Raw genomic sequence first — 24,521 nt, 5'->3', positions numbered from 1 at the left:
TTTTTTGCACTTCAATATCGATGACGCCAATAGCCAAAACTCAAAGCGTTTTAAAAAGTTGCAACCTAATCACAACGAGTTGCAACAGTTCCGTTCAATTAGATGTTGCCTGTTGTTAGTATTGACGACAGAGAATATTCGAGTAATAATCGTTAACACTGGACATTGCTAAAATCGAAATATGTAGAAATTGACTAGTTAAGTAAGCGAAGATATTATTAATGTACGTAATGCCGTGTAAATATTTTCTGATTTCACACATCATAATTTTAAGTTATTTTCGGTTCGAATTCTTCCTGGTTTTCGAAACGCCGTTGATGAGAATAACTTCAACATTCCCAACCAATAATTTATAAAGCGTGACTTCTAAGTAATCAGTTAAAACTCCATAAAGCTACATTCAAACTCATATTACTTATGAGAGATCAATCCGTGCTCTAATTGTTGATTACATTTAGCAAAAAATCATTCCTGTAGGCCAGCACACAAGTAATACAAATAAATTTAAATTTGGTACAAAATTTTCGGTTTAGGTTATAAAAAGCGAAACGTGAACCGCTAAAATAATTTTAAAGACGCGTAATAAGAAAGCGATTCCAAATTATGCATGTTGAATCTCATAAATAAGATCTATTCCGAAGATCCTTTTTGGTTAAGGAGGAGATAAGGAGAAAGAAAGACATTGGGAGAAAGATACACATTCCGATAACAATGAATAAAAAAATAATAAATCCTAAATGTTGTGCCAAAAACTCCTAGGAACCATCTAAAAAAAGTTGGCAAAAAACGCTTGTAAAGGTCCAGAACAGTAGGGAGGAGGATAATTTCAGGTTTTCCGAAAATACCTCTAAAAGGTGAAGTCCTTGATTGTTTTAGGCAGGTCCTCAAATAATGAATTAAAGTTTTCAGTCATTTTCGTGTGTTAACATTTTATTTCTAACATAATCACGTACGCTAAGCGTGCTATTTCTGGAGTATTAAAACGAGTATTTTTGAGAAAAAAAAACGGTATTAAGGGTAGTTAAGGTTTATGAACTATCAAGTCCCACGTATCCTTGAGACGCAGTTGCAGCACTTCATCCGCACTGAGCTGGGTTGTTCCGTAGGAAAACACACTGTACTTGGAGTAGAAGTAGAAGACACCGGCCGTCCAGACAGCCAGGATTATGTTGAAGATCACGGATACCAGCTGAATCTTCACAAATTTTCTGATGGCTAGCTGGATGTGTTCCAGAACGAAGCACAGCAGCAGGATCTTGTACAGTAGCGCGGGTAGATAGTTGTACAGGAACAGAGTGCGTTCCATGAAGAAATATGGCAAATAATGAATGAAGTAACCGACCAGAAAGATCTCTCCTCCGAAGCGGAACTGTTGCCATTCGTTTTCACTGAGATCGAAGATTTTCCTACGTCTACGGATAAGGTAGAACACCAGCAAGCTTCCGTACACAACAATAGCAAACGTCGCTGAGTACCAGATGACTAAATTCCCAAGCAGATGAATCTGGGCATTGGATGCTGAGTCCACCCAGTAAGCTATACCTTTATCCATCAGAGGCCAATCCAACGGTTCCGAGGAGTACATGTGACCTTCCACTTTCTCCGCATGGAATAACATCTTCATCTGCAGCTCGGAGAACTTATCCCAGAATGATAGTTTAGTTGGCTCGATTGGAATCATTTCCGTCTTCAGCAGCTTCTCCAGTACATCTTTCTTGTCTTTGTCCTGCGTGTAACGATGTTCTTCGACATTCCAAATAGTATCGATGCTAAACTGCCTCCGATCAGCGGCGATTTCAAACTGGTTAAATCCCCAATCCGGCAGTTGTTCCCCGGTAAACTTCAACGCCGCTGACGTGTCAACATGTACCAGCCGCAGTTGGGAAGTGATCGCGTTCCACTTGTTTTTCGAATCCTTTGCATTGATGATTTCCACCTTCCACAGCAGATTGGCTGGCATTGAAATGTTGTAGTCTATATAGCAGGATACCTCTTGGCTCAGTGGAGTCATCGGAGATGCGACATCGTGTGAATTCAGTGCCCGACTGGTAACGCCATGCACCAGCTGGACCACATCGCCATTTTCGATGTAGTCGGGTTCATCTTCAACCACGATACTCTCCTTATCCGGTCGCTTAACGATCCACCAGTTGTTGACGTCTTTGAAGCCATAGCAGGTAACTTGCTGCTGGTGGCTCGATCCTCGACCATCTTTGTACTTGATCGGGTAAACGTGAGCGTGTGAGTGAAGCCAACAGACTCGTCCGTGTGTGTGTTTTAGGGTTATTTGCGAGCCATGTTGAATACGTAGTGGCTGACCTTTGGTAATTGACGCAAGTCCGCCATCTAGCGACGCCTGGAAGGCGCTCGTCATCACGCTATCGTGCGGTCCTGCTTTATAGAGGGTACCCAAATGAATGTAGAAACAACCTAGGTACAGAGCTGCTGAAACGGCCAGAAAGAGCGTGGCTTTCGCGATACTTTTAGCTATCAGATAGAAGTTGGACTGCGTTCGATCGGGGAGCTGCATCCAAACGTGACGACCGATGATGTAACACGCGAGAAAGTAACTATAGAATCCGATGTACTTGACGCAAACACCAGCCGTCAGCGCGGCTGCGGCTAGAGCACCGAACGTCCACCAGCGGATCGTGAAGGGACGACTGTCGAGGAACTTCAGCACGAACAGAATTCCGACACTGGAGAATAGTAGCAGCATCGGTTCCATCAGGATGAAGCGAGAATGCGTAAGGAGTGCGTTGTCTGTTGATGATGAGATTTCATATTATTATTACAATCATTAAAAAAATATATCTTGGGTGGAGGTTACTTACCGAAGCAAATGAGAAATCCTCCGATGATGCACACTCGTTGACTGAGCTTGATTTGGCGAAGGATACTGTACACTACGGGAGCTAGCAGGGTACCGCAGAGTGCCGGAATGAAACGGAAGGCGAAAACTGGTACACTCTGAAATGAACCATAACAAAACATAAATGATTACTATTACTTTAAAAAAAGTTTGTATTAAGTGTTTATTACCTAGAAATGCAATTGGATAGTTTTCAGTGAGTTAGTAACTAAGAACTGTGAAAAAAATTAGCCAAAACCTATGGATAATGTTCTATTTCGAACGAAGAATGTTAAGACAAGAATAGCGCTTTTTTACTTTCGAAAATAAGCTCTGTAGCTATTTCTGATCTTAAGGACGAATTGCTCAAATGTATTCGTTGATATTTTTACATCCCCGTGAACGGTATACGTGACCCCAACAATTTATGCATATAGAATTTATTATTACTATTCCTTTGGGCTCATAGTACTCAGCAATTAGAATCGAACATGATTTAACAATTAAAAAATGAATAAAAATACGAAAATAAAAACTAGGTGATTCGCTCTTCAACTCACTTCAATTCTGAGTGGTTTGTTATGGTCTTTTGAAGATGCTTTGAAGAGTAGCATGGAAACAATCTGATGTCTGTTATGCCAACCTGAGATTGCTTTGAAACGGTTTTAAAACAGAAACGTTTAAAACGAAATGAAGGTGATGATGTTAGATTTATCTAAGCGCAAGATAAGAAGTTTTCGGTTGCTCCAATCATCGAAGGCATCAAGCAACTTTTGTTTTCACATCGTCCGCAAAGAGGAGCCGTGTACCTCGCGGTAATATAGTAGTAACGGCGTTAATGAAGACTGAGAACAGAAGTGGGGCCTAGATTGCTTCCTTGTGGCACTCCAGAAGAAGTAGTGAATGGCGCAGAAAGTGACAACCCAAAACCAACACATACCACTTCGTCCGTCAGGTATGATCGAAACCATATCACAAGCATGGCAGAGAGCTCCAGATTATCCAACTTTCGCATAAAGATGTCATGATTTATACGATCGAACGCTGCCTTGAAATCTGTGTACACAACATACACTTGCGGCCCGCATCCGTTGGGCGTGTACGCAATAAACAGAACTGTGACAAATTGGTTGCGACGGATCTCTTAGGGTAAAATCGATGTTCGTTACAAGAAATATAATTTTTACACGATTCATACACTACTGTTTTGATTTCTGTCAAAAACAAGCAAATAATGACGTGTTTTTTTGATAGTTTGCTATCACATTTTTCCCCTTTTTAATGGCGTAAGCATCATTTTTTCATCGCGCAGGGAACAATTTTTTGTTGCAGAGAGAGATTGAACAGCTTGAAAAGGAGCGCCACAGTAATTTCAATGAATTGATTGTGAAATCTATTGAAAGAGTAGTAGTAGCGCTATGTTTATTTACAAGTTGGGATACAATTGTTTAAAGAAAAAAAGTTTCTAGTTTTTTTTTGCATGAGATTGAAGAAGAAACATTTTTTTGTTTAATTTTTTAAGAAAGTCAAAATGACATTTAAAAAAATATAAAGGCGTAAAACGCTTTTCAGGATAATTTTTTTTTTGAATATAGGTACAAAAACACTGAGATTAGTTTTTAAAACATTTTGCTTCTATTAGTTTTGCGATATGTTATGCAACAAAATAACATGTAAAGAACTCTCCATTTAAAAAAAAAAAAATATTTAAAAACAGGTGTCTTCTTACTACACCAAAAAAACTCTATAATTATCTCTCCAGAAAGATCATAATGTAGTTTGAGCTTCCTAACACGAGAGGATATAACGCATAATAGTCACATAACAGAGCTCCCTGCAGTGCTTTTACTGTGTGTCTTTTAGGAATATATGAAATAAGGGGAGCATATAGGTAGAAAAGTAGATTGTGTTGTTTGCTATGCATCTCGAAACTATAAAAAAATTCAGCCGGCCGTCACGCATGTTGTTTTCTTCGAGTGCTATCTCAGAAGTGCGCACCGCGGTGTACTTGTGTGTATTCGCACCACTCTTGTTTCGCTCAACTGTGGTGTAAGCAGTAAGTGTGTTAATTTTCCTGCGAGCGACAGAAACACAGCGCAAAGCAGAAAAACGAACTGTGGTATAAAAAATTGCTGCAGGAAGCTCATGCTCATGCTGGACAAAAAGTGAGCGGTGAATATGCTGAATCTGCACTTTCTACATATTGACGTGAATAACAACCCTGCTCATACCCTAAAAACACAAAAAAAAACATTGATATTTATAATTTGTTTATTCCAAAACTTTATTTCTTAAAAAATCGTATCGCAAAATAAAAATTATTTTGCGTCCTCTGATTTTCATTGAGCTATGTAAAAACTTCTTAGCTTTCCACAAAAAATAGAAAAAAAAAATTTATTTCTCCTCACACTATAAACACTAAAATAGTAGGAGGGTGGTATCCAAGACACGATCGCATAGTTGACGTAGGACTACATTTTTTTATATTTTCTTTTGAAGCTATGTTTGGTTTGAGCTCGTTTTACTTTCGTAGTTTGCTTGATTTATTTTCACCAGTTTAAGCTCAACATCTTTCAAAAAGGAAGGTATTTTGGTTCATTTTTGGCATGGTTCTATTCTGGCAACGGAAAAAAATCTGGCGTGTTGCTAAAATCGAACGGGTTCTGTATTTTGATAATTTCTTTGCAGCGCTCTATTTCAGAAGAAAAAATATTCTCTTTAACATTCACAATGGTCCAGAGACCAAATTCAGGGGGAAATTTGGGTCTAGAGCTCTATAGCAACGTTTTAGAGAAAAACTTTTTTTTTTACAAAGTTACCTAAAATTATTGGAGCTATAAAATTGTAGAACAAGGTTTTCTATCTACAAAAATAAAAAAGTTAGATACTTGATAGCATCGAAAATTTTGGTCACCCTAAGTTTTGATACTTCTTCAATAAGCACTTTATCATATGTAACAACTTTGTAGAAGAAAGTTTTTCTCTAAAATATTGCTATAGAGTTCTAGACCCGAATTTCCCCCTAAATTTGGTTTCTGGACCATTGATGAATACCCTTCATTCTAATACAGTCAATTTTCTTTAATACGCGAAAAGGCAACCTTCTATAAAATAATTAATTGAGTACGATTTAGTAGAAATTAAACTTCCTTCTATATCTATTTGTCTTGTTAAAGTTGGCTCACTCACCGATCACAAAGCGGCAAAGATGTCACATAATTTTTTTCCTGCAGTTACAAGCTCGTGGAAAAAATATCGATAACGAATTACAATTTTAATAGAAAATGTATATTCACAGCAAATTCGAAATTGACATAGAATTTTATGAACATGTTAACATTCAATTCAGGTCAATTTAAACATTTTATCAGTATACAGAATCAATCAGAAAAAAATTTGATCAGTTTCAAGATACCAAAGAACGACGAATATACCATATTTAAAAGTTATATTTCTGTTATTTACGAAAATAAACTGGGCTAGAGTGATGCACAACATTAGCGTTAGCGATTAATGTTTGCATAGCGTTGTTAAATTACACGTAAGGTTAAGGAGTAATATTTTCTCGCAGATGCTAATGCAAAAAAAAAAAATTCAGTTGAAAAATACAAATACTAATGTCAGAACTCTAATACCAAAATGTAATGAATTTGGTTTTCCTCTATACCGCGGGTTGGAAAGTAGTAAAATATAATCATTAGTATAGCTCGTTTAACTACCTGTTCAAAGATCTGTACGGAGCATTTTGGTTTTCTTTTGTCTTTTAAAAACCCTATATTCAGTTATTTAAATAAATCTGAAAAAAGCAGAGTGTAGAGCTCAAAAATAAACAACGTATTTTGTTGTCCCCGGCGGTGCAGCGTATTTTGCGGCACCCGAAAAATCATATTGTATTCTGATATTTGCTGCTATACGAAACAAGAAGAAGAAAAAGGTGACAGTTCAAACGGAAATTCGATTGTGTTCCACGCCCCACTGTGCGTCAACAGCGGCAATGTAGTTTTCACTTGGCTTGATTGCACAAAAATGAATATCGAGTTTTTCTGCACTGATAGACGACGAGTAACCAAACGCTCTATTCATACATTGCTCGGTGCAGTACTGTTGCCTGTGCCATCATATTCTCCTTGAAGACATCAGTTTTAATAACATTATAAAAGCAGAACGTAATACTGTCTGATAGTGGAGGTGGTTACGAACTTTCCGCAAAAGCTTTACCTTCAAGACATCAGAATAGTCTAGGCTCATGGAAGCTAACATTAGTTGACCTATTGGGACGGGGAGATTCTGTCAAAAAAATTTTTGCCACTGCTATACAGGATATCACAGCAGGCAGTTGGTGTCTATTCATGAAGTCTGTGCCAGGCGTGCTCGCATATGATTGGTACATTGTTGGTGAAAATTCGACCTTGAAACTTTTATTCTATTTTCACTGTTTAACAATGAAGTGATAATGAAAATTTAAGAATCACAAAATTGTCCATCATTTTATCAATCCAATGACATATTGATTATTGTGATCCATCATGTGGTTACATCAGTATAACCGTTTGAAATCTTTCATTTCGACGTTACACCTTGGTTTTAATTTCCGCAGAATGTATCTCGATATAGTGCGGTTAGACGTAGTCCTACGTCAAAAGGAATGTTTTCAGTTGTTTTGTGATCATGGTCAAACTTAGGCTGTAATTTACTATTTTCCCTGGAAAAATATTTTCAATTATTTTCATTAGCTGTCAAAACTTGGAAAATTGGTCCAGCGGTTCGAAAGTAATGGGGTGCTCTACCTGGGTTAGGATGATTTCGCAAAACGTCATTTTTTCTTAACGCCATTCCTGGTAGAAGCTTATGACCTTTGCTACCATTAGTTAGAAATATTGTGGTTTGATTAAAGTTACTAATAAAAATTGTTTTTTTTGTTCAATTTTCAAGGCAGAATATTTTGGTTTATTTTAAATATTTTTTTGACGTAGAACTACGTTTCTTAGGAAATTCGGCTACATGCACAAGTGTAAAAAAATCTCAAAACATGAAAAAGGAAAAACATGTCCGATTTCAAATGCTAATAAGTTAGTTTTCAATGGATTTCCTTCGTTATTCCAGCAATCGATTGGAAAATCATCTATTCATTCATCCAAATGCATAAAATTATTGATTATTTGATTACTTGAAATATTGTGCTATTGAAATTTGTCGAGCCTTGCTAAATCGCAGATCTCAGCCTTTGATTAGTCGCTTGATGCTTGTTTTCCCTAGCACGGTCGACAGAATTATATACCTAGTGAACCGGACATGCACTCTTTTTGCTATATACTGGATTCTGTTTTTACGCGATCGATGCGTCCGCGCGAAAAAAAAAAGATCGCGTCGTTTCGACAAAATCTTTCGTTATGTGTTATGTGTGTGTGCATGCGCGTGTGTGTACGTGTGCGCGCGTGTGTTTTTGTTCGTGTAAAAAGTTTCCCATATCACAAATCGCATAGTTTCGAGAAAATCTTGTAAAAAAAGTCGCGTAAAATAAGAATTTTGTGTATAAGAGCCTGTCTTTGCTCAAACCAATCATTTTACTAGAAGATGGTGACTAGGATAAATGTAACTTAGTATCAGCGCAGGAGCAGTGGTAGGTGCAGTATTACTACTTCTTCCTCTAGTAAAAAGTTGCCTTTGTGCGCTAGCGGCAGCATTAGCGATAGGTGCAATGGCCCGTATCTTTTTCCAGTGAAAATCTCTTCCGTGTTTTGACAACTCACGACCGTTTTCGGTTTTAGGATCGATTATCCGGAATTTTATTTTTTTGGTGTTCGGTTTTAATATTCATTCCAAAACTCGTACAACGATTTTAATATTCATTGAAACTCAAAGTAGCAACTTCCGATCTAGAAAACATTAATAGATGATTCCGCATTCAGGATGATATTCCAAGGTCGTAAATCGACTTTAGTTGCAAGTTTGATCACCATATTATTTTCTGAGAGTTATTTTATTAGTTTTGGATAAAAATTATTACCATTGGTATTAGATAGTATATCGTAATCTCATCATCTGGGTAGTTACTTTAAAAAAATCCAAAGAAATATTTCCATAAACTACAGCTTGGGATGCATCTGCTGTGAAAATTTCATCAAATTCGATACAATATTATCAAAGATATGTCTATTTAAAAAGAATATTGACCTAAATTTCAAATGACAACAACAACTTGAAAACTTACTCGAATTCAATAAAAAATGGGAATGTCATCTTCCTGAGTGAAGCTCTTGGAGTTTTTAATTTTTTTTTTTAAAAACTCATCGCGATTTTTAGTGATCCGTTTAACGAATTCTGTCCCATCTATCATTAAAAATATTATTGTAAAGGAGAAATTCACTTCTTACTTATCACTTGCGGTTACTCTCGAATGCAACAATGCCATTATTGTAACAAACAGCTGCATGTAGTTCTACATCAACTTTGCGGTCGTGGCGTTTCACACAACCCTTGTAATTTTTTTTGTTAAATTTTCAAGATGAGAGGTTTTTATTTAATTTTTTCTGGAAAGCTTAGAAAATTTCACAAGATATATAAGAAAGTCAAATATGCAAACGTTTGTTGATTGTTTTATTTCAGGTCTTACAAAATATATTGGTATATGGGTGTAAATTGAAACACCATGAACGGCAAGACTGCTTTTAAAAGTTTAGAGTCAATCCTGCATCGGCTCGTAAAAAAAATTAGTTTTAGTGATGTAATTCGGACTACGGAATCACGTGTGATAGAGGAAGTGAACACTAAAGCGATGATTCTAAAGATTAGCATGGTGTACATGCGGGAGGTAGTTTAAAAGTTATCTTTTTGTTACTTCCAAAATTGTACTTCATACATAGAAAGTGACAATCAAGAGGAGCATTGTTTGCTTCCCACATGAAAGCTTGCATGAAAAATTGTGTGCAAGTCTGAGTGGACAGAGTGCTGCTGTTTCAAATGCGTTGCAAATAAATGTTTTTTTTTCTTTTTTGTTTATATTTTTTAATTTATCATTAATATTTTTGGACCAATTTTCTTAGTGTTGCAATTGCGGAGGCAATCAATTGACACATTATTTGTTACAAGTTTAGCAATTCGTCATCAAGTTTTAGGTAAAATTTTACATTTACGATTTAACATACATAGGTTATATTTTGGTACATATAAATAGCAAGATTTATTTATTTTACTGTTTGGCACTCCTCTAGTCAATAATTATAACATGCCATTAAATATGGGTCAATTTTTCTGATATAAATGTATCAAATGAATTGAAAGCCTGAAAATAATTATAAAATCTGTAAGATTCTTCATTATTTTGAGGCAGGGCTTACCGAATGGAAAATTACTCCGGAATGTACTGCAAGCACTCAGTCTTTCTGTAAAGGGCCTTTGGAAGGTCGGTAGAGCTAACACCTTCTAGATCCCGTAACTACGACAGTTGCAGAATTGAAAGATAATTGCAACTGTTTTTTTTTTAATTATATCTCTACCTGACAGTGGGATCTAGAAAGGTTTCCACACACACATGGGTGTAAATTGAAACACCATTTCAAAAACATCGAGAGCGTCACCAAAAATTGATTTCCTTTATTCTTACAGCAATCGATTGTAAAAACTGCTGTACTGCCGGTACCCGGATAACTGTCCCATAATGAAAAACAACATGTTGAGAAAACGGCGATTTAATATTATCCGTGAATTTTCGGATTTCCAACAATTACATCCAGAACCAACGACCATAACAGTTTCATGGCAGCACAAGCTTATCGTTGAGAACAAAAAACCATGGATGGAACTGGTTTTACGTTATATAACTTAAAAAGAAGACAAAATATGCGGGTACATTTCGAAAGTACTCGCATATTTTTCCAACATATTCAACTAGCAACCGGCAGTATCATTGGCAACGTAGATTGTACTACAGAAAAACAACACTAGTCTAATTAATTAAATGACATACTTCTATATGCCTAAAATAATCCGATATACACTAATCTGGAGCAAAATTATATGTTTGCAGTTTGCACCACTATGCAGTGGGACTGTAATGCGGGTGCTTTCAATATGGGACAAAAACAACTTGGTATTTTTTCCATGTTTTTCTATAAAAAAGTATCAATTTTAATTTTTTTCCAGTATTTTTAGACGCATTTTCGAATCAACCATGTTTTTTACGCGGGATTTCGAATTACCGCGGTTATTCAACGCAGATTTGATTTCCGCGTATTTAACGTGGTTTTTTACGAGGTACGTATTCCCAGCGTAAAAAACTGAGTGTATAGCATAAGACTGAGGAAAACGTGTCGTAATGTGTCTATCTCTTTTCCAGATGAAATTGAAGAGTCTAACCAACATCATAAAGAATATTATACTCATCACGAGAGACGGTAAACTTGCTCTCATTTTGGATCAAATTGCGTTTCTGAGAAAGTTATTCATTTCTTTCTCAGAATGTTCTACTTACTAATTTAATTCTGTAACTTGGTAATTTTACTTTAGAAGTATACAAAACCTATGTCTGGAATTGATATTGACCAAACAATCGTGTAACTGGTGATTAACAAATGAAAATGACTCTCACGGTATTAGATTTTTTGTAGTACTAGTAGTGTTAAATGGAAACGTTGCATATTCTCAATATCTAATTCTATTCTACTAAGACGTTCAATGTAAAATTTATTATATTTCAGCCAAACTGAATTCCCCTTTTTTTGGCTTCCTCTGATCTGAACCTCAAATGATATGATTCAGAAAGACCAGAAATCAAATATATATAGGTATAACCAAAGTAAACTGAACACTGCGACTGTACATGGACCTTGCGTCCTTCTAGCATCAAGCCGAAATTGCTTCGACCTAGTAGAATGCGAACAAACTTCTTTGAATATGCGAACAGAATTACAAATTTGAACAACTGACTCTAACAAGGACAGACTATTCGACATGACTGACGTCCCGGTTAGAATAAACTCATATTTACGTTAGTCGCACCCATAGGATTCGCATAGATTCCCTAGGATTCCTCACATTGGAATCGTAAAGCGTCCGCAATGAGGAATCCTGACGAAAGAATCCTCAAGAATACCTTGTATATGGGACTGGGATTCTGGAGTGAAAATCGTGAAAATCTATGAGAATTCTTCGGATACGAAACCTTTAACTTTAACCGATTTGAGCTCAAGATTCTTAAATTTAATTTAATTTAATTAATTTATTTCATTTAATTTCGATGGCACCAAAAGATCCAGTAACCTATCTATTCTCTCATTCCCGGGAATCCAATACTCCGAAAACAGAGGAATTTCAGGAATATTTGGACAAAATGTAACATTTATTGGTTCAAGATATGTAAAATTACTTTAACAGGCCATTTGTCGGGTTTTGGGTATTTTGGTCCTTCCGGAATAGATTCCACTGGGGCTTCTAGTGACCATAAAAACAATTAAATAGAACAAGGTCAAATACCATCCAATGAGTATTTCCGGAATCGGAATGATGCCCAGAGAAAGGAAATAGATTCCAGACGACATTTTGGAATTTGAAATGGCGTCTGGGTCGTTTTTCGGTCTCTGGGTATCATCCCGATTCCGGGAAAACGCATATCGGGTGATATTCGGCCATTTTAGGCCTTTTTCAGTAACCGGAAGTTACTATATTGAATTCAAAATGGCGTCTGGAGTTTATTTCCGGTCTCTGGGCGTCATTACGCATCCGGAAATACTCATTTTTGGAGGTATTCGGCCAGATTTTGTTATATTTCAGACACCGGAAGTCACCAATAAGGAAATCAAAATGGCGTCTGAGGTCGTTTTCCGGTTTCGGTGCATCATCCTTGTTCTGAAAATACTCATCTTGGATGGTATTCAACCTTGTTTTATTTAATGGTTTCTATCGGCAATAAAGGCCTCTCTGAAATCTATTCCGGAAGGACCATTTGAAAGCCATTTTACTTAAACACTTAAAAGCTAACAAATGGCCTGTGGAAGTAATTTAAAGAACTTTGAACCACCAATTGTAAGATTCTGTTCAAATATGGTGCTACAAGTATCAAATCATATATCAAGTATCGAATGAAAATTGCAGAAGTTACATGTACTTTAATTTGGGGTACCCATGAACCCCGTAGCACATAACGGTTGAAGTGAAAGGTTTCGTATCCTAAGAATTCTCCTAACACGATTCTCCTTCAAGAATCCTAGCCCCATAGACAGGGCATTCCTTTTTCAGAATTCTTCATCAAGGATGCTTCACGCAGGGTTGATATTTGTTGACACTCTTGAGTGAAAGTGAAAAAAGCATCCATAAACGTTATTTTTTTACAATCCTTTCAGAGTTCTCCTTTCCCGCTTTTTGCATGGAAGTGAACTATCAAAACACCTCATTATATTTCATGCGATGAAAGGAAGACAACAAAATCAGTTTATCAGTTAACGAAGATTGTCAAGGCATCGGTCAGTGTCAGTGAAAAAGTGTTTCGGTGAGGTTTATTTTGGTTGAGTGGACTGTTTGTTTTTCTTTTTCGCTTTGAAGTGAAGATCATTTGGTTGGATTTGTCGTCAAATTTTATTCCGTAACCGTGAACGATGCGCGCGATCTATTTCATCTGAGTATCACAGCACGTTACTAGGACGAAAATCTAGTGTATCTGAAAGAGTGCTGCGATCATTAGAAGTGAAAATTGAAAATGATTGGCTGTAATTTTCGAAGAATTTTGCTGGGGAAAATGACTTTTATCAGCACTGGCTTCACGATTTCTTTGTGAGGAATCCTAGACAATCCGACGGTTTCTCATTACACGATTCTCATTCAAGAATCCTAACCCCATAGACAGGGCAGTCTTGAGGATTCCTTTTCAGTATTCCTTATCAAGGACGATTCACGATTCCAATGTGAGGAATCCTAGGGAATCTGAAGGATTCTCATTACACGATTCTCATCCAGGAATCCTAGCCCTATAGACTGGGCATTCTTGAGGATTCTTTTTTCAGGATTCCTTATCGAGGACGCTTCACGATTCCAATGGGAGGAATTCTAGGGAATCCACGCGAATCTTATGTGTTCGTCCGGGTCCTCTTCAGGGTTACTAATATTTTTGCCCCTTCTCCTAGAAAGGTATAGCAATCACTGGAAAAACCAAAGGTATAAAAGTGCTCCAAAGGGTCGAATCTCGTATATCAATCGACTTAGTTTGACGAGCTGAGCATTTTCTGTATGTTTGTGTGTGTGTATGTGTGTGTGTATGTAACGCTCTCCCAATCTCACTCGGTTTTCTCAGAGATGGCTGGACCGATATTCAAGAAATTAATTGTAAATGAGAGGTCTAGTTGCCCCATAAGACCCTATTGAATTTCATTGCAATCGGATTTTTAGTTTAGTGGTTATGTTAAAAAATGTGAAAATCACGAAATATAATTATCTCAGAAACTACTCAACCGATTTTAACAAAATTGGTTTTAAATGAACGAGCTTCTTGAAATACCCTCAACTTTTGAGTTTCATGAAGATTGAACGTGTGGTCCAGAAGTTATTTAAAGAAACGTGTTCTGGAGAGTGTTTAATCTCACTCATGTTTCTCAGAGATGGCTGGACCGATTTCCACAAAATCAGTGTCATTTGGAAGGTCTAATTACCCCATAAGACCCTATTGTGTTTTTTGCGATCGGACTATTACTTTGCCTGTTATGTTCAAAAATGTGAAATCCAGCTTTGAAAAGAAACATATTCCGAAGACTACATGAACTCACTCACTTTTCTCAGAGATGGCTGAACCGATTTCCACGAAATTAGTGCCGAATGAAAGGTCTAGCTGCCTCATAACACCCTATTGAATTTCAATGTAATCGATCTGTTACTTTGTCTGTAATGTATCAAAATATGAAAATCACGAAACTTCATTATCTCAGAAAGTACACAACCGATTTGAACAATATTGGTATCAAATGAACGGGCTAGTTAAAGGTTAATTGATGAATTTTATAGTGATTAAACACGGGGTTCAAAAATTGTGGAAAGAAACATGTTCCGGTGACTTTTCAAATTCACTCGTTTTCCCAAAAATGGCTGGACTAAATTCAACAATCTTAGTGTCAAATGAAAAGTTTGGCTTTCCTATAGGTTCCCCCGGGTTGTCTCTCAAACTCACAAATAAGAAATTTCATAGCAATTTGATATGTGGTTCAAAAGTTATGAAAAGAAACGAAATTCAAAGACTATTTAAAACTGTAACTGCTTTGATCAAAACATATGGCCTCAACAAAATTTAAATTTGGTATTGTGCTATTTCCGGTATTGCTCGTGATTGAAGTGTACGAAATTCAAAGTCATTTCTTTTATTTCGCTATTTCTTCAGCACGAAAATTTTACTCCTAATTAATAATTTTTTCTAACCTTTTGCCTTTCTCCTGGAAAGGTATAGCAATCACTTGAAAAACCGAAGATATGAATGTGCTCCAAAGGGCCGAATGGCATATATCACTCGACTCGAGTTCTACGAGCTGAGCATTTTCTGTATGTATGTGTGTGTGTATGTACAGATTTTTATTTTCACTCACTTTTCTCGGAGATGGCTGGACCGATTTTCATGAAATTATATGCAAATGAAGGTTCTAGTTGCCCCATAAAACCCTATTAAATTTCATTGTAATTGGATTTTTATTTTAGAGGTTATGTTTAAAAATGTAAAAATAACGAAACATCATTATTTTATACAGATAAAACATGTGGTTCAAAAGTTATTAAAAGAAACGTCTTCTGAAGACTGTTTAATTTCCCTCATGTTTCTCAGAGATGGCTGGACCAATTTCCACAAAATCAGTGTTATATGAAAGGTTTAGTTACCCCATAATATTCTATTGATTTTTTGCAATCGGACTATTACTTTGCCTGTTATATTTAAAAATGTGAAATCTAGCTATGAAAAGAAACATATTCCGAAGAATACATAAACTCACTCACTTTTCTCAGAGATGGCTGAACCGATTTTCACGAAATTAGTGTCAAATGAAAGGTCTAGCTGACTCATAACACCCTATTGAATTTTACTGTAATCGAACTGTAATTTCGTCTGTAATGTACCGAATTGTGAAAATCACGAAACTTCATTATCTCAGAAAGTACACAACCGATTTGATCAATAGTGTTATCAGATGAACGGGCTAGTTAAAGGTTAACTGATGAATTATGATTTAACACGTGGTTTCAAAGTTTGGCTGCCCTATACGTTCCCATTTCATTTGATTATAATCGAACTAAGCAACCGTTATGTATTAAATTGATAATAAAACAACGAAATTCTATTATCTCAAAGATTACACGACTTATTTGAACATAACTAGTGTCATACGAACGAGTCATCTCTCAAACTTACAAATAACAAACTTCATAACAATTTGATATGTGGTTCAAAAGTTATGGAAAGAGAAGAAATTCAAAGGCTATTTAAAACTATACCTGTGGCCACAATATAATTTAAATGTGGTATCGTACCATTTGAATGGTCCCGGTATCGCTCGTGATTGAATTGTTCGAAGTTAAAAGTCATTTCTCTTTTTTCGCTATTTCTTGAGCATTTACATTACGTCAAATTCCATATTTTACACTTCTATTACAACATCATTATTTTAGAACCCAAAAAGTGAATACACATTTATTGGATTGAAGCGTTCATGTAAATCTATTTTTACAAATATCAAGTTTGAATGAGAAAGGCTGGGTCTGACCGCTAGGTGGATTTATTTAGGTTTTTTTTAAATAGAGTTGGAAGAGAATTATTACTAGAACATGTCGCTACAGACCAATAAATTGATTAACCACAATCGAGTATTGCAAGAAAAACATTGGATTTAACGTTAACCTTGCAGTCGTGTCTCATACACAACCTCTCAACAGAACTTTTCTTGGTGTAAGTAACCAATGACTCAAATATCGAAGGAATGAAAAGTTTTCAACATCCTACTTACAGCTTCAAAAGTGAATATCAAATTTATTCGTCCACAGATACCTATTTCGAACTACAACTTGAAGTCTTCATCAGTGCATATGTAGATTGGTATAGAGTATAGAAAAAAGGCTTACAAAGCAAACGCATTTGGAATGCAATTGAAAGCGTTCTTATGGGTTAAATCAAAACAAACTTTACCAAAATGACATTTAATTTAACAAAAAGGGTGAAAACAGAATTGACACTGATTTGAGTAAAATTTGAAATTTTAAAAGGTATGTGAGCTGGACATAATAAAACCTAAATCAACATAACAATTTGAGCACATAGTCAGGATCAATACCGATTAATGAAAGAAATCAAGATTTAATAATTTCAAAAAAAAATGTGAAAAAACAATGCGCTCTCCTGGAGTTTAAGTAAAAAAACACGGTGCTCCCACAGACCGTTATTATAAAAAAAAAATGCACCAAAGAATCTGAGTATACCATTCGATTCGTTATGACGTCCAGAATGTCTGGTCAAAATTTCAAAATCATCATACGGTACATTTTTGAGTAATGCCCTTTTGAAGGTCGTAAAGTACAAAAAAGTGATATAAAAACGACGAAATACTCATTGAAAAGAGCGTTTTTCAACCACCATTTTATGAAATAACTTCCAAAATAGTTTCTACACATTCCAAGGGTTACATTTCAAGACATTAACAATTAGTGGACAGATTGATTTAAAAATCCCACAGTGCACAGTGGTCTAAACTCGAAAAATCGTGATCGTCCTAGATTTGACTGTGAAAAATTGATTTAATGTACTCAATGTCTTCAGCAAAATTGTTTCATAGAACAAGGCCTTACTTCTGGCGTTTTTAGTTTTTCGATCAATCCACCTAACAGTTAGATAAAAAAATATTTTTTCTAATTTTCAATATACACCGTGAAAAATGCTCTTTTTTACTAAAACTAGGCCCTTAGGTGAATTATTTTTATCTAACCGTCTCTTCGGCACTTAACCTTAGTTCAATAATTGACTTCGTATCTGACCAGGGAACTTATGAACAATTACAAGCCTTAAGATTCAATTGCTTACGTCAGTATTATTTCCAAATCGAAATTCTATTTATGAATTTAAAATGGGTAACTTCTGATGAGCTCATCTACTGCTACACGTACAAAAAGAAAAGATTCATTATCAGATAACTTTTTGGAATTCCTCGAGGTCAATGAAACAAAAGATTGGCCTTGTCTTGCGTTTCATACAAATCCGGCTTGCCAAAATTCACTCACTGCTTATTTTGTGTTATTAAACATTCGAGGTTCTGTACGATTCTACTTAGTAATTTCTCCTTTTTATAACAAATTGAAGTGTGAAAAATCACACATCTTGTATTTACACAGCAATAGAGAAATATTTTGCCACTCCAAAAGACATTTCAATAGGTAGTTTCATGTTATAATATGTTTGGCTGTTTTACATATTCAAATAAAGTACCATATAGACACTATTCCAAAGCTATTTTTTCAAATTAAGGTACAAAGATTCCTTTGTATTGTAACTGAAATAATTATTCTTTAGTAAAAATTGATTTCATTTTTAATATCACTACAAGGAAATATTAACCATTTTCCAGCTTTGAAGGTCTAACGCACTATCTAACGCGCTAAGCCGCCAAGCGGAAGGCACCCACCTGTAGAGAGACAGTTCACTGTTTTGAATACATTATCCAGTACCTATACGTTATGATATGTAGACGTACACACAAACGGTATCGTAAACGAGTTGCATGACACATAAGAGCAAGTGGAATCAATAAATATCATGTCAGATAAATGGAAAAATATTTTATGTTACAACGATACTGTCTGTTATTGAGTACTGGTGTTTCTGCTTCCGCTCCGCAGCAAACACACATTTGATCAAACTGGAGCGAATACAATGTCGTTGTTTGCGTATCGCCTTGGGTTGCATGCAATCGATCCATACGATGAGTTTGGAGATCTTAGCTGGAGTACTACCATTGAAAAACCGCTTCTGGAGCCTGTCTTCTCGTATTCTAATCAAATGTGAGGTCTTGAACCGTCCCGTGATTGAAAATTTTGAAAGGTTAATCGAACTTAATTCTCAAACCCGTTTTATGACATTGTATTTCAATCACATGTCCAAAAATATTAACCCTTCTTCAAATATTCCAAATCGTGTCGACTTATCAAATACTTCTGATTCTACTGTGTTTTTCGATACATCCATGATAGAAGAAACTCGTGGAATCCCGGATCATTTACGCGTGCAGCAGATCCCTAAAATTTTTTCCAATAAATATCGAAACATCAACTGCGACAATATGTACTACACTGACGGATCACTTCTTGATGGGTCCACTGGCTTCGGTATCTTCAATTACAATTTAACCGTCTCCCATAAGCTCGATAATCCTGCTTCTGTTTACGTCGCAGAATTAGCTGCAATTCAGTACGCTCTAGGGATTATCGAAAAAATGCCCACGGACCATTATTTCATCTTTACGGACAGTCTCAGTTCCATTGAGGCTCTCCGATCGATGAAAGATGTTAAGCACTCTCCGTATTTCCTGGGGAAAATACGGGAACATCTGAGTGCTTTATCCGAAAAATCGTATCAGATTACCTTAGCGTGGGTCCCTTCACACTGCTCGATACCGGGTAATGAGAAAGCGGACTCTTTGGCTAAGGTAGGCGCAACAAACGGTGATATTTATGAAAGATCAATTGCCTTTAATGAATTTTTCGCATTTGTACGTCAGAATACGATCATCAGTTGGCAAAATTCTTGGACCAAGGGGGAACTGGGAAGGTGGTTACATTCCATAATCCCCAAGGTATCGACGAACCCGTGGTTCAAGGGGTTGGATGTAGGTCGGGATTTCATTTGCGTGATGTCCCGGCTTATGTCCAATCACTATAGATTTGACGCGCATCTCCGTCGTGTTGGGCTCGGGGAGAGTGGTATCTGTGCCTGTGGTGAAGGTTATCACGACATAGAGCACGTTGTTTGGTCATGCCCTGTACACCGTGACGCCAGGTCTAGATTAATAGCTTCCCTGCAGGCCGAAGGTAGGCAGCCGGCTGTTCCTGTTCGTGATGTCTTGGCGAGCCGTGACCTATCCTACAGGTCCCTTATATACGTTTTCCTGAAATCCATCCACGCCCCAGTTTAGTCCTATCCCCTTCCGCCTACATCCAACCAAACGACAAGAACACGTTAAGACCCCGGATCCGGAAACAGCAATCAGACCCGCACGATACTCTCAAGGCCCGATGGAAACAACCCAATATGCCAGTCCGTAATATCTTGGCCCATCAGCGGAACAAATTTAAAATGCTGCTTACCTATGGCAATGAAAACCATCAAACAGCAAACCTGTGCTTTTAATGCAAAATATTCTAGCTTTAAGTTAGATTTAGTTTCAGCTCGTAGTCGGCAGCGAGGATAAAAAATTTGCTTTTAGTTATTAAGATACTTTAGAAAGTAAGCTACCAGATATAAATGGCGCCGTTGAACATTGAATTGTATTTGTGCCGTGTCAAATAAATTATAGATTTTGGTGGACCGCGCCGCTGTCAATTAGCGTCTGCTGATGTGCAGACTTTGAGGTAAATGTCGAGGTGAGCGACATGTTTTCGGACTAATCGCGCTCGTTTTGTATTAATATCATCTTCTTCTCCAGCAATGGGCAGCTTTGCGTGAGATTTTTGTTTGCTTGCACTTTTGCATAACTACCAGCCAGAGGCTGCAGCCGTTCACAATCAGAGCACCATCGAAACACCTTCAACCGATCAGCGGACGGCTCTGAGCTCGGTCGCGATAATAAATTACGAAACAAGTTCTTGCCCAACAAGGCGCGCACAAACACGTTTCTCTCAATGATTAGGAGGACACACGAAAAAAAAAGCTTACCGCATCGTATTCGCTTCCGATCTTGGGGAACTCGAACTTCCCACTATATCCAACGGCGCTGGACGCTCCAGCGATTAGCATTTTACCTAGCGGCGGATGCTGGTCGAAATAAAACGTGTTTCGCAGGTACAACGCAGCAAAGCGGCCGTAGTGGATTTCGTCGAAGCTAAAAGAAGAGCAATCAATATTCAATGTGACTACATTGAATTATTAAAACCACGGCCACTTACACCACTCCGTTGGGATAGGTTAACCGATAAAAGCGGGTTACAAATGATACCAGGAATAGCAACACAGAAGCGCCATCCAGCTTAACCCGGATAACGAACGGATTAGCCCTGTCACATTCGCCATCTTTGTCGCGAACTGCGCTGCTGTTTGCTTTTAATTTTTCAGGTTCCTCGCTTAGTGGTTGAGCTCTTTTGTTGTTTTTCAGTGATTTTTCATTGCGTTCATTCTGCTTGTCTTCCGTGTTATTCTCCGCTGAACACGTTTTTCCCCTTTTAGGAGACTTTCGATTGCGTAAGGTCACCTCTGGTGACTCCGGGATCGGATCCATGGTTGGTAAACGCACTTGCACTTGCACGTAAACTACACTCGCGAGGTGGGTTTGTGGAATTTCATGCGTGCTGTGGGAAAAATTAACTCTTCGGTAACTGAATGGTGAACCGCTACGCGGTAGTGGTGTAACAATCTCAACTGGATCTCTTCGCAGCTTGTAGTGGACTGAGGCAATGGAGAATGGCACAAAATAAAACCAGACATATGAAACTGTATGAGGGCCGAGAAATGAATGAATGGCGGAATGTCAGTGGATTGGAAAAGTGTTCGTGTGTGCGTGGGTACAAAGTACGATCGGCACTCAGGGAATTTTGTGAAACATAAGTTTTTTTTTGTTCACAACATTTATTTGACACGTTTGAAGCAGCATCTTTTGCGAAAATTCGGGACTGATTGAAACATGTATTGAAGGTCCAGTTTTTCGATTTAGAACAAGTTGAATGAAAATTATTATCATAAATTAATAATATCAAGGTGAATAATGATTGATCATAAGTTGTAAGAAGTTTTTAAATTTACAGGAAGGATAAGTAAATATTTAATCGTAAATCATCGTAAATGTTTAATTCTAGGTCATTCGTTTTATTTCGTAAATCGTGAATTGTGAGCTGCAAGTCATGAATTCAAAATTGTAAAACAAGATAAAAAGTTTTTTGTTTAAACTTAAATCGTGAGAATTTGGAAAATTAGAAAATTAGAGAACCACAACCAAAACAAAAAAAAAAAAAACAAGAAAAATGAAATTGGGAAAAAGAGTATATGGGAAAGAAAATGCTAATACACTAAATTCTGTTTTTACGCGACATTTTTTACGTGATTTTATTTTACACGATTTTTTTACGCGATTTTCTCGAAACTACGCGATGTGTGACATGTGACATATTGTTTATGAGCCAAGACGTAACACACACACAAACATATACACACATACACATAAATACACATACATACGCACACACACACTTACCACATAGCGAAAGATTTTGTAACGACGCGATCTTTTTTACGCGATTTGCTCCAAATTACGCGATTTTTTTTACGCGATTCTTTTTTTGCGCGCACGCATCATTCGCGTAAATAGAGAATCCAGTGTAAGTGTAAAATAATAAAAAGATGCAAAATAGAATAAAAAGATTAAATGGTAAAATATTGAGAAACGAAAATGGAGGGAAAGGAAAGAAAAAAGAAACTGTAAAATAGAAAAAAAGACACGGAAAATAAAACTGGAAAGAAAAAATGGTAACACGACAGAGGAAAAGGAATATTAATGAGAGCTTAGAATGGAAAGGAAGATGTGAAAAGTATAATCAAAAGTATACTACAAGTACAAGGGAAACCAATCAGAAGTACAATATAAGCACAGAAGAAAATATTTTTTATTGTTGAAAATGGTAAATGAAAAATTTGAATGATACATCAAAACGAAACTAAAATTGAAAAGGATAATTATGAGAACATAATGGAAAAACAACAAAAGAGAAAGAAGCAAAGAAAACTTATAACAGAAAAAACTGTTGAAAAACAAGAAGAAATAAATTAAACTAATGGAAAAGAAAGTGGACGAAAACAGTGAAAATAATGATTTTTAGTTAATCAGAATTAAAACGCATTTAGCGTAAAGTACATGAAATTGTAAAAGGATATTGAACAAGAGAAACGAAAATTATAAATAAAATTAAGAATTTGAAATTCGAAAAAGGAGGAAACAAATTGAAACGGAAAGCACGAAGAAATTGAAAAAAAGTAAACCAAAAATGGTGAAAGAGAAAATTAAATATACAAATGAAGTGTGAACCGAAAACAAGTGAATGCAGTTCAGGGAAAAAGCAGAAAAGACAATGAAAACGCTAAATAAGGAATTTAGGAGGAGAAAACAACAATTTGAAAGAGATTTGAATAAAATAGGTTGAACACAACATCATATAAAAGAAATGGAAAAAGGACATAGCAAAAAAGTGCGATAAATATGGAAATAGGAAATTGAACTGACCAAAAGTAAATGCTAGACGAAAATATTGAGAAGAGTATATGGAAGATAAAATAAAATAAATTGAAAATGATAACAAAAATTAAAATAGAATGAAAATAGGTAAAAATAGAGGGGAAAAAATATGATGGAATATCAACATCTAAGAAAATTGAGAAAATGGAAAATAAAAACAAATAAAACAAAAAGGGAAAATAAAATGAGAACATAACAGAGAAAGGGGAATTAAAACGAAAAGGGTAATAGAGTAAAAAACAGACTGAAAGTGAGAATAATGAATGGGAAAATAAGAACATAAGAGAGGAAAATGAAGAGAAAGAAAAATGAGAAGAATGATGGCACATAAAATAGACTAAAAGTGGAACGAAAAAAGGGAAAAGTTGGGCAAATAGAAGAATATAAAAAAAATCAGTAAAGAGTAAACTCGTAAATCTGAAGCTTAACCAACTGGAAAATCAGAAGTCTTGAAAAATAGAAATTTAGATAATTTTATATTTAATAATCAGTAAATAGGAAACACATAAGGATAGAAAATAGAATAAAAAGACCGTCAGGAAACCGAAAAACGTAAAAAAAACTAATTCAGAAATAAGAAGTTGGGAACTTAAAAAAATGAGAAAATAAGAAAATCAAAAGAATAATAATAGATAATAAAAACAATACAAATAAGAAAATAAGAAAGATTAGAAAATGTGAAAATCGGATGATTATTGAATTAGAAAATCGATTGTACGAAACATTTAGATATAAGAAATCTAAAAAAGGTTTACAAAATCTGAGAATCAGCAGATCAAAAAAACAATAAACAAACAGAGGAGATAACCTTAAAATCTTATAATCATAGAAAACAAAAAATTATAAATTCAGGAAATAACAGAAGAAAGTCTCAAATTCTTAAAATTAGTGACGGAGTAAAAAAGTAAAACAGAGAGTCAGAAAAAAGAAATATTAAAAATACATAAAATAAGTTAAAATGTGAAATTAGTAAGAAGTAAAAGGCGAAAGGTAAAAGGTAAAAGGTAAAAGGTAAAAGGTAAAAGGTAAAAGGTAAAAGGTAAAAGGTAAAAGGTAAAAGGTAAAAGGTAAAAGGTAAAAGGTAAAAGGTAAAAGGTAAAAGGTAAAAGGTAAAAGAAGTTTGAAATTAAAACAATGAATATCAAAATTCAAAGTTTACAATTCAAAGCACCAAGTTCAAAATTCAATGCTAAGTTCATGGTTTGAACTTCAAAGGTCAAAGTTATAAGTTC

General features: G+C 35.9%; 1 protein-coding gene across 1 annotated transcript; it reads right to left on the bottom strand.

Moving 5' to 3' along the window:
- Positions 1-923: 923 nt before the first annotated feature.
- On the bottom strand, positions 924-21,442 carry LOC129721819 (protein O-mannosyltransferase 1). The gene is made up of 4 exons (XM_055674832.1): positions 20,957-21,442; positions 20,727-20,892; positions 2,835-2,970; positions 924-2,763 (listed from the first exon to the last, which is right to left on the bottom strand). Exons 1-4 carry the CDS (start codon positions 21,283-21,285, stop codon positions 1,022-1,024), a joined length of 2,373 nt encoding a protein of 790 aa, XP_055530807.1. The 5' UTR covers positions 21,286-21,442; the 3' UTR covers positions 924-1,021.
- Between the last annotated feature and the right edge of the window lie 3,079 nt (positions 21,443-24,521).

The sequence above is a fragment of the Wyeomyia smithii genome, chromosome 2, assembly GCF_029784165.1.
Source record: "Wyeomyia smithii strain HCP4-BCI-WySm-NY-G18 chromosome 2, ASM2978416v1, whole genome shotgun sequence".
NCBI lineage: Eukaryota > Metazoa > Arthropoda > Insecta > Diptera > Culicidae > Wyeomyia > Wyeomyia smithii.
The sequence above is the reverse complement of the archived record's forward strand: the minus strand, read 5'-3'. Positions and strand labels throughout refer to the sequence as shown.